This window comes from Elephantulus edwardii, unplaced genomic scaffold (assembly GCF_000299155.1).
Source record: "Elephantulus edwardii isolate Elephantulus edwardi_28Jun2011 unplaced genomic scaffold, EleEdw1.0 scaffold00233, whole genome shotgun sequence".
Lineage (NCBI taxonomy): Eukaryota > Metazoa > Chordata > Mammalia > Macroscelidea > Macroscelididae > Elephantulus > Elephantulus edwardii.
This window is the reverse complement of record NW_006399983.1, coordinates 724,980-735,205: the sequence shown is the minus strand read 5'-3', so window position 1 is coordinate 735,205 and position 10,226 is coordinate 724,980. Positions and strand designations below refer to the sequence as shown.

At 38.2% G+C, this 10,226-nt stretch overlaps 1 protein-coding gene across 3 annotated transcripts in view; it reads left to right on the top strand.

Moving 5' to 3' along the window:
• MAP2K4 (mitogen-activated protein kinase kinase 4) overlaps window positions 1-10,226 on the top strand; it is a 151,361-nt gene that overhangs the window by 133,763 nt on the left and 7,372 nt on the right. For all 3 annotated transcript variants that reach the window (XM_006898557.1, XM_006898558.1, XM_006898559.1), the window contains one exon: window positions 3,590-3,738. In XM_006898557.1, the coding sequence (XP_006898619.1) occupies window positions 3,590-3,738 (149 nt within the window). The remainder of the gene's footprint in view (window positions 1-3,589; window positions 3,739-10,226) is intronic.

The window sequence follows — 10,226 nt, the reverse complement described above, 5'->3', positions numbered from 1 at the left end:
TTGCATATGAGTAGTTGGTGGTCTGTTCCACAATCAGCTCCTGGCCTAGTTTTCACAGCTGATATTGAGCTTCTCCAGTGGTTCTTTCCACAGATGTAATCAATCTGTTTCCTATGCATACCACCAGGTGAAATCCAAGTATATAACCGGCGTTTATGTCTCTTAAAAAACATATTTGCTATGAATACCTCTTCTTGGGATTATGAATTCTATACCAGGTGACTACAGCTTTTAGTATTAAATACTGAAGTGAAAACTTTTTAATTTTTACTCTAGCCAAGAGTCATAGAGATTTTTAGCTTTGCAAAATGAAGTTGGACATTGAAATGCAAGTTTTAAAAGTATCATTCAATGACATAGTTTTTAGAAACTTTATCATAAATATTTTATAGTTAAAAACCAAGTTTCCAAATAATGTTCAGTTAAAAGCTGAAATTAGAAGAATACAGTACCAGGTATTATTTTTCTTTTTTGTATATCTTTTTAAAATCCATGTGTGCATGCATGTGTGTGATTTCATCTATGTTAGGGAGCTCTCGTGGCTTGGTGGAAATAAGCTGCGCAGCAGTCCCAAAGGAACGTAGTTCAAGGCCACCAGCTGCTCCACAGGAGAAGGATGGGCAGTATCCTCTTGTGTGATTAACTGCCTCTGAAAACCTGCCGGAGGGTTGGTTCCGACTTGATGGTACACAACAACAACAAGGGCTTTATACTAATTTCTTTTTTTAAAAAAACCCTATTTGGTTATTAACTAGTTCAGATATCCTTTTTTTTTTTAAATTTTTTTAATTTTTATTGTATTATTTTTTATGTGTACCATCAAATCAGATCTGACTGGTACAGGAGGAGATTGCCCCCTCCTTCTCCAGCAGAGCATCTGAAGATACCCTTTTTTGGCACTAAAATTCTAAGTTCTTTCCCTCGCCCAAGTAAATTTCCTTTCACATTTCTCCACGTATGTTTAAACTAACACTGCTCATAATACTGGTAAAATATTAGTACATGCAGAAATAGTTCATAGTCAGGAAGTTTTTAAAATATTGTTAAAGTAAAACAGAGTGTATTACTGCAGATTTCTTCAAGACTTTCATGTGCTTGATTGGTTTTCAAAGAGGTGACCAGTGTTACGCTTGGTACTTGACAGCAGCCCAGTTTTCTGGATGAACCTATGAAGGAATCTCATGGACAGATTTATAACTGAGTCCCATTAGCAGCAGGCTTATTCTAACTCACAAGTGGCCTGACCACAAATGTTTGACTGTAACTGACTTGTTTGAAATGTAAGATTGATTTCCTATTAAAAGAAAGATTAGAGATCATTGGTTCTTTGGAAAATCCATAAATGCTTTGTTGCTATGAGTTAGTACAATCATCATTAATGAATAGAAGCTTCTCTTCCCTTTATATGAACTTTCTTCTATCTGAAACTATTTTAAATTGACATGATTTCTGTGAGGACACGTCTCTCCAGGTACTACAAGCTGCTTGAGATTCCAGTCTCAGAAGATAGGACTGGCGAGCTCTGGTGGCCCAGTAGCAAGAAGCTGCGCTGCATTCCCAGAGGTGGGCGGTTCAAATCCACCAAATGTTCTGCTGAAGAAGGAGGAATAATCACCTCCTGTGCCAGTCAGATCTGATTTGACAGTACACACATAAAAAATAATAATAAGTTTGGGAGAGAGGGAAATATGATCATTGAGCGTCTTTTATGTCTGATGAAGGAATCCTAAAGACTGCAGTAAGACCTGTAATTCCAGTGGAGTCACCTCGTAGTTTACTAAATTTAGATGAAACCAAATGAGTTTTGGGATGATAGCAAGGATATCCTTTATGAAGGAAGCAAAATTTATTACAAGGACAGAGAAAAAAGAATAGACTAAAATGGATGTAAAAGAGACTATGAAAATTACACTAGAATGGTGAGAGGCCAGACCAAAAGGAAGAAATGGAAAAATAAAAAGAGTTGAGCAGAAGATTTCAAAGGGAAACTTGGGAAGACAATGTGGTGGTGGTGGTGTTATGTGCTGTCAAGTCGTTTGTGACTCATAGCGACCCTGTATACAACAGCCCTGAACCCTGCTCTATCCTGTGCTAAGTCGCATTGCCTCTGACACACCTATCCCGATTACCCCAGTCACTGAATCAGTCCACCTCATAGAGGGTCTTCCCCTCCTGTGCTGTCCCTCTACCCTCCCAAGCATGATGTCCCTCTCCAAGGACCTGTCCCTCCTTACAGCATGTCCAAAGTATGTCAGACGAAGCCCCAGAATCCTTGCCTCCAAGGAGTAGCCTGGTTTAACCCTTTCCAGGATGAATCTGTTTTCTTGGCAGTCCATGGTACATTCAATACTCTTCTCCAGCACCCCAGCTCAAAGGCGTCAATTCTCCTTCTATCCTCCCTAGTCATTGTCCAAACAACTCTCTGATGCATAACAAGTGATTGCAAAGACCATGGCCTGTATCAGGTGCACCTTAGTCTCCAGAGAGACACCGTACATTATATAAATTAGCATTTTAATATTTAAATTGACTCAGTCTAAGTTGAAGACAGCTTCAAATGAGGGTTTTCGGATGGTGTTTTGTCTCCACAGTGTCCCCGCTATTGCCATTTTCTACTCTAATCAATTCAAAGTTATCACTTACCTATTTATGCAATAAGTCATTGATAGATGAAGGTATTTGATATATATACAACAACAATGGGCTCAACTGTGTCGGAGGTGGCAATGACACGGGATAGGGCCAGGAGAAGACCTTCTGTTTTAGGGTCTCCATGAGTTGCAGTTGAGACATAGTCTTCAGATTCTGATCTGTTCATGGGGTCACTGTGAGTCTCAGTGGACAAGATGGTGCATGACGACAACAACAGTTCAGTCACATAAAGAAGGACTCATTAGACCAACATGTAGATTTAGGTATACTTCTTGGATAAAGAACAATGTCTAACTTCTCTTTTTTACAAATTGTGAGAGAAAGACTTTAAACCTTTGTTAGATTAGGATGTATGTATCTAGCTCATATGGAGGCTTAGAGATACTGTCATGAGCGTTGCCTTTAGAATTCAAGTATTTGACCTTGCTTTGATTTGATCTGCAGTGGTAACATGTTTGTTCTTGGAATGGCAGTAATTGTAGATCAGGAGTTGGGCATTGTTTCCTCTGAGTTCAGGTTGATGCCTTTTACCTTATAAAGGTGTGTGGCTGTTCTTTGAACTGTCACCTTCTATTAAGATAGTTGCAGAATGAGCAGTCTCTGTACTTAACTTCAGAAACCAACTTCGTGGTCTCTTTCACAAGTGGAATTGGAGCCAGGGGCTGCCCTAGAGCATTCATGTGGGGGCCGTGTCTAGACTCAAGTTCAGTGTTTCATTTTAGTCCAAGACTTTCCATTTTGTTGGCAGAGTATTTTTTTTTATGTAATTTTTAAATATGACCTTTCCTTAGTCTTAACAATTATGCTGTAACTGAATCTTGATTTGATCTGAGACTTTTACAGGAGTTGCATGGAAGTTTAGGTTTTCAGCATGGTCATCGAAATGATGAATGGTAAATAATGTCTAGTGTATTCTTCTTTTATTCTGTGTTTTTAGTACGAGTTGGCCACTGGCCGATTTCCTTATCCAAAGTGGAATAGTGTATTTGACCAACTAACACAAGTCGTGAAAGGAGAACCTCCCCAGCTGAGTAATTCCGAGGAAAGGGAATTCTCTCCAAGTTTTATCAACTTTGTCAACTTGTGGTGAGTATTTGACTTAAACATAATCCGTAGTGGTGAAATGCGGGTGTACTTATCTTAACACAGTTGTTAGTTTATGGTGAGGAGGAGAACCTTTGCCCACATCGCCCTGACTTCTAAACCAGGATTCTGGATGACTGTAGTATGTGAAGGGCACCAGCCAGCCTGGAGAGGCAACTTGTTCTGCTCCTCAGGTATTGATGAAAAGCAGAAATGGTGCAAAAACTGCTGCCTCCAGACTTGGAGTTCTTTGTACCAGAAATGGGAGATTAAATTTAGGTGAGACAGTTCGTTTTATTCCATTGTGGTTCTTCCAGTGAGACTGTACCCACCTGGAAGCTTTGACTCAGCAGAGACCTTTCCAAATCAGAGGTGAATGAACCCAGACTATAATATAATATGGTAAGATAAATGTAGAACACTGTGACACTAATGTGTCAAATGTGATAATGGTTACCCATGGTGGACAGTGTTTGGTGGAGCTCCCCAATTAAAACAATCATGGAAGCAGGAGTGGCATCCACTTCTGTAATAGCTTGCCTCCAGAAACCATATGAACCTGGAGAAAGGATGAAAGTCACGCAAGTGTCGAGGACTTTCGTTCATAGGGTCGCTGTGAGTCACCTACGACTCGTGGCACTAAACCACAACAACATGTAGTAAAGTCAGGTCTCAAGCTCAGTTGATAGAACTAAGAATTGGCTCTCTGTACCCTGATTCCAAAGAAAGAATGAGTCCTACACCTATTGATGTTTTTTCTCCAACTTTGTAATTATGGTTGGTCAACTTTGTAACATAAGAATGCATGCATGTATATATGGCAATAGTAAACCTATTACATGCTTTATACAGTTTTAGTCTGCATTATAAATCCACATTTTATGTAATTTGATTATTTTTGAAAATTATTCTGTTTATGCAAAATGTTTAAAAATAAGATGTTTGCAAATACTTTTTTCAGCAAACAAAACTTACTGGTTTGGTTTTATTTTAAAAATGGAGATGAGTACCTTTAAATTTTCTAAAGAGAAGGCCATAAGTCTTCTTTTTTGAAAACAATTCTTTTTACCAGTTTTACACACATTAAGTGCCGTTTACTTTAATTGCATATGTTTGAACATTTTGTGTGGTTTTGTAAAACAATACAAAAGTTTGGTTAAAATAATATGTAATGAATCTTAAAATGTAAATAAATCTAAAATGGCCTTTTATGAAAACTCTACCAGAGTTTCTTTCATCTTAATTCCTTCATCTTTCTATTTTGTTACTCCTTTTTATTGTCTATTTCTACTACGTGGTATATCAGTTCTCTCTGAAAGATAAATATCATAGTCATTAGGACCCCATTGTTTGCCCCAACAGGTTTACGGTTTTGTCTGATGCATATCAGCTCTCCACATTTGTTGATTCCTCCTGGTTTTTCCTAGGCTTTGGTACTGTCTTACTGTTTTTAACCTGGCTCTTTCAGATGAATGATTGGTCTTCTCAGAAACCACTGTTAGCTTGTTACAAACTATTACTTGTCAAGAAAGAAAATATTTGATAAATTATCAAGTAATAACACTTTTTTGTCTAAAAATGTTTACATTAAGATGGTGAAAATGGAAACTCTATTCTAGGGAATAAGAATTTGTGAATATTAGAATTGTCTGTAGCCTTCCAAAGAAAGGGCTGTCATGTGTACACAGATAAAGAGTATATCTGGTATTGAAGTTTCTTTGGGGTAGACAATTAGGACAATTTGTCCAAAAACATCTGTAGAGAGGAGTAATGAGCATACCTGCCTCCTTGTGCTTTTAAAGTCCAATCAACAGGGACTTTGTTGATTCAGACCTTATTGTGATCTGAACCTAGCTTTTTGCTGTAGCCACACATCTCCCTCCCCTGAAGCTGTTTTTCTGCCACATTGAATTTCTTCATTTGTATAAAATCAAAGTTTAGGGAGGGTAACGTTGGAGAAAATGTCTTTAATCTTTAATAGATAAAAATTTCTTCAACAATACATATAAGGCAATTAAGAATAAAAAATGTCGTAAATTGAATTTTGTAGAAATAAAAATATTTTCTGTATTTAAAGACATCATTGGAGGGAGGGGGGGAGGAGACATCACTGAGAGAAACATCAAGCTCTACAATGGGAAAAGATACATATATCCAAGAAGAAGACTTGTCTGTAGATAGTGTCAGCATTCCTTATGATATGAAACACAAATACAAAATTTGACAAATACTTAAAATTGACAAGTATTTGGGATAGGCACTTTAAAAAGATGATTTTCAAGGATACCATAAACAATACAAAGGAATGCAAAACTTGTATAGGAACCAGTTAAGCTTCTCCACCAGGGCCTGAAAGAGAAGCCAACCTGTGTGTAGAACACATGGATCACTAGCGGGCAAGTCTTGATCTTAAAAAATGCTCTGAGAAATACTTTGGATGCTCAAACCCACACACAGCTGGGATTCTGTGGCACTGCTCATTCTTGCCATATACTTGGCATGAAAGACCTATTAAGAAAACCTCCAGCTTTACTGAAATAATGTCTAATGAGAACACTTTTGCTGATTTTTTTTTTTAAATTTAGGTTGTTTATTTTTCATTTCAGTGAACATCTACAGAGATTTTGGGATTCCATTCATTCATTGTTGCACCCTTCTCCCCGACTTTTGCTAATTTTGATGGTAGGAACACAGTGTAAGCTGTTAGAGCAAACACAGAGCACAAATTCTTTGGCTCATGTTCTTGGATAGTGCTCTAGTGAAGGCCTTCTACCAGCCTTTTACAGTCACATGAATATATAGCCAAGATCAACTTGTTGTTGTTGTTGTGTACCACAGAGTTGGAACCAATCCATAGCTGACCTTCCAGCGAGTTTTCAGAGGCAGTTAATCGCATGAGAGGAGATTGCCCATCCTTCTCCCATATAGTAGCTGGTGACCTTGAACCGCAAGCCTTCGGGATTGCAGCACAGCTTCTTGCCACTAGGCCACCAGAGCTCCTATGATCAATTACAGTATTTAATAAATACAGTAACAATTCCCATTGACAGATGAAAAAAAAAGCACTGGCATATGTGAGGTTTTTGGCCACTGATGGTATGTGAATTGTATAAACCATGAGGCATTTGAACAAATACTCCCCAGTGATATTGTTGAAAAAAAATCAGGAAAAAAAATAGAGGGGGATAATTTGGATTCAGAAAAAGTTGTTTTCAAATCACTAGTAGAATTTCTGAATCTAGTAGTGGTAAATGGTCATATATTTCAGATTGGATGGTGCAGATTAACCAAGTCTTAAAATAAGGCAACCTTTTAGTTACTCTTCCTGTAGAAAGGAATGAAGCGATAGACATGAGGCAGATGAGAGGAGAAAAGGCCATTTTATTTAGAGGGTAGACAAAGGAGAAGAATTAAGCATTCTCTTAACCTATAGAAACACTAGAGTTTTTAGATTAAAATATCAGACAAAATTGATTAAAAGATGAAAACGAATTAAACTCAAGATAGAATTATAAATATTTTTCTCAAATATAACAAAAATGTGACACTTTTAATTAAAACATGTGCACACAGTGGATATTCACTGGTCTACAAAGACCCAAAATGAGATGCACAAGCCGTGATAGAGTGACAAGCGTGAGTGGCTTAGATGCCTCGGACGACACTGGTGCTGAAGCAACTGAAATACTGGATTGACAGTAACTTAAAAACTAAGGAAGCCACAGAGCTCTGAAGCTAGTCCATGAAACCACACATTAGTGGAGGTAAGGAAGTGTAGAAGCCATTTCCTTTATGAAAATGTCTGTCAAACCCTGAGGACTTTTAAGTTTCTACTTTGATGATTGCCTGGAAAATTGGTGACAACAGACAAAATCCAGAGCTTGCTAACTAGGGAGGGCAATCTAGCACATGATCATCTCATGTCAAATTCAGATCCTGAGGACTGTACTCACATTATAAAGCTAGACAAGACATGAGCATCCTGTGAAGGGAAGAAAAAAACATGCCTGTGTCGACCCCGGCACTGAATGCAGCACAAGTGCAAAACTGTCAGCTTACCAGGTGTGGATCGCTATCTGCTGTCACAAAAAATGTGGTCCCAAACATGTAACTCAGAGAATTTAATTTTAAGAGGCTCCAGATTGGCAGATGGAAAAAAGAAATCTTGATGAAGGAATTGAACTTTAATCTAGGTCTCAAAAAAATTTCCAAAGATGAGACTCACAGAAATAGGAATAATCACTGAGGGAAGCTCAACGCACAGTGAGTCAAAATGAGCAGAAATAACTGATGGCAGAAATACACCTGTGAAGATTCCAAATGATAGAATGATGAGATATGGAAAAAGTAATATATTTGTAAGTTCAAATGCAAATAAAAAAGGTTGGCTATAGAAGCAGGAAACAGCAACATGTGAAGAACCAAATAGAACTTCTAGAAATAATAAAAACAGTCATTTAAAACACTCAGTAGCTGAATTAAATATAGGTTATTTGCAGTAAGGTAGATTAGTAAACTAGAATATCTAAATTTCTATCCAGGAGAAATTTGAGAGTTGACAGAAATGTTTAAGAGTCTGTTTTGTCTAGTGTGGTAGCCACCAGCTGCATGAGACTATTCAGGGCTACTCTTGCCCAAGACAGATCTAAGCCACTAAAGAATTAAATTATGAAAATTTTTAGTTTCTTGTTACTGTGTCCACAGAACTACCTTATTGAATAGCTCAGATCTAAAGAGAGGAAGACCCTCAACAAGATGGATTGACACAATGACTGTAACAGTAGCTCCTCGTGCATGTCTGAGATTGTGCAGATGGCACAGTATAGGATAGGGTTTAGATCAGTTATTCGTCAGATTGCTATGAGTCATGGTTACTCGATGGCACCTACCAACAACAGTTGAGATGAATAGTAACATTAATAGTACCAATATCAGCAGTAATTCTAAAACAAAAGATGGTCAGTGTTAATACTAGCTTGATTAAAGATTCATATGGCATGGTGAGTTTATTCTTTGACAATTTTCTGTTTCACGTGGTAAAAATAGTTAAGATATAAAAGCAGAAAGCTAAGAAGACAAAGCAGTTTTACAAAGAAAATCTCTGGATAAAAACACGAAAGAGAAATACTTACAAAAGGCTCGGACAGACTCTGTGAACTTGCTGTTCCAGGTCCATGAACTAGGATAGTCTCCTACAACACCAGAATCTTTTCTGCAAAGGGATCCAGCTGTTTAAAAGTCAGAATTTACCCAGTGAAAAGAAATATGAATATTAGTGTTAAAATTGGATATACTAATATTAGCTATGGGCTGGAGTCACAGCTATGTGTTTTAAGATTAGAGGAGGTCACAGATAAAGAGACACATTTTACATCCAGTGGACTTAACCTGTAATAGTCCCAATTTTAAAACAGGACTTGAACTTCAAAGGTTAATTATAAGACCTTATTGTTGATCAGTGGCTCTCTGAAGAAAAGGCAATGCATTAGGCAAATCTGAAAAAGACTTAAAGTGTGGAAGAACAAAGATGTCACTTTAAAGACCAAGGTGCACTTGTCCCAAGCCATAGTAGTGTCTGTTACCTCACACATGTTGGAATGTTGGACAGGACTTAAGGAAGATGGAAGAAGGATTGGTGTGTTTAAATTGTTGAATTGGCAAAGAATATTGAATATGGTGTTAACTGTAAAAAGAGCAAACCTGTCTTGGAAGATGTATAATCAGAGTGTTCCTTAGAAGCAAGGAGGAGCTCTGGAATACAGCTAAAAGGATTACAGGTGTGAAGGTGGAGAAATAATACTTAATAGCTGATAGCTGAAGCATTTTCAGAATTGACTAAGGATGTGTTCTAGAATTAAAGATTGAAAGTAAAGTCTCTGGATCATGATGATTGTTGTTGTTGTTGTTGTTATAGGCCATCGAGTCGCTTGCGACTCATAGTGACCCTGTGTACAAGAGCCCTAAACACCATTCTATCGTGTGCCAACCTCACCGTCTCAAACACACTTATTCCCTCCACTTCACTCAAGAATCGATCCATCTCATCGAGGGTCATCCCTCTACTCTGCCAAACATGATGTCCCTCTCCAAGGATCAATCCCTCCTTGCAACATGCCCAAAGTATGTCAGACAAAGCTTCAGAATCCTTGACTCCAAGGAGCATTCTGGCTACACCCTCTCCAGGGCAAACCTGTTTGTTATATGTTGTTGTTGTTGTTGTTGTTGTTGTTGTTATGTGCCGTCAAGTTCCTTGCGACTCATAGCAACCCCATGTACAACAGCCCTAAACTCCGCTCTGTCCTGTACCAATTGTACTGTCTCTGACACTCCCATCCCAATTATCCCAGTCACTGAATCAGTCCACCTCATAGAGGGCCTTCCTTCCTCTCCTGCGCTGTCCCTCCACCCTTCCAAGCATGATGTCCCTCTCCAAGGACCGGTCTCTCCTCACAACATGTCCAAAGTATGTTAGACGGAGCCTTAGAATCCTT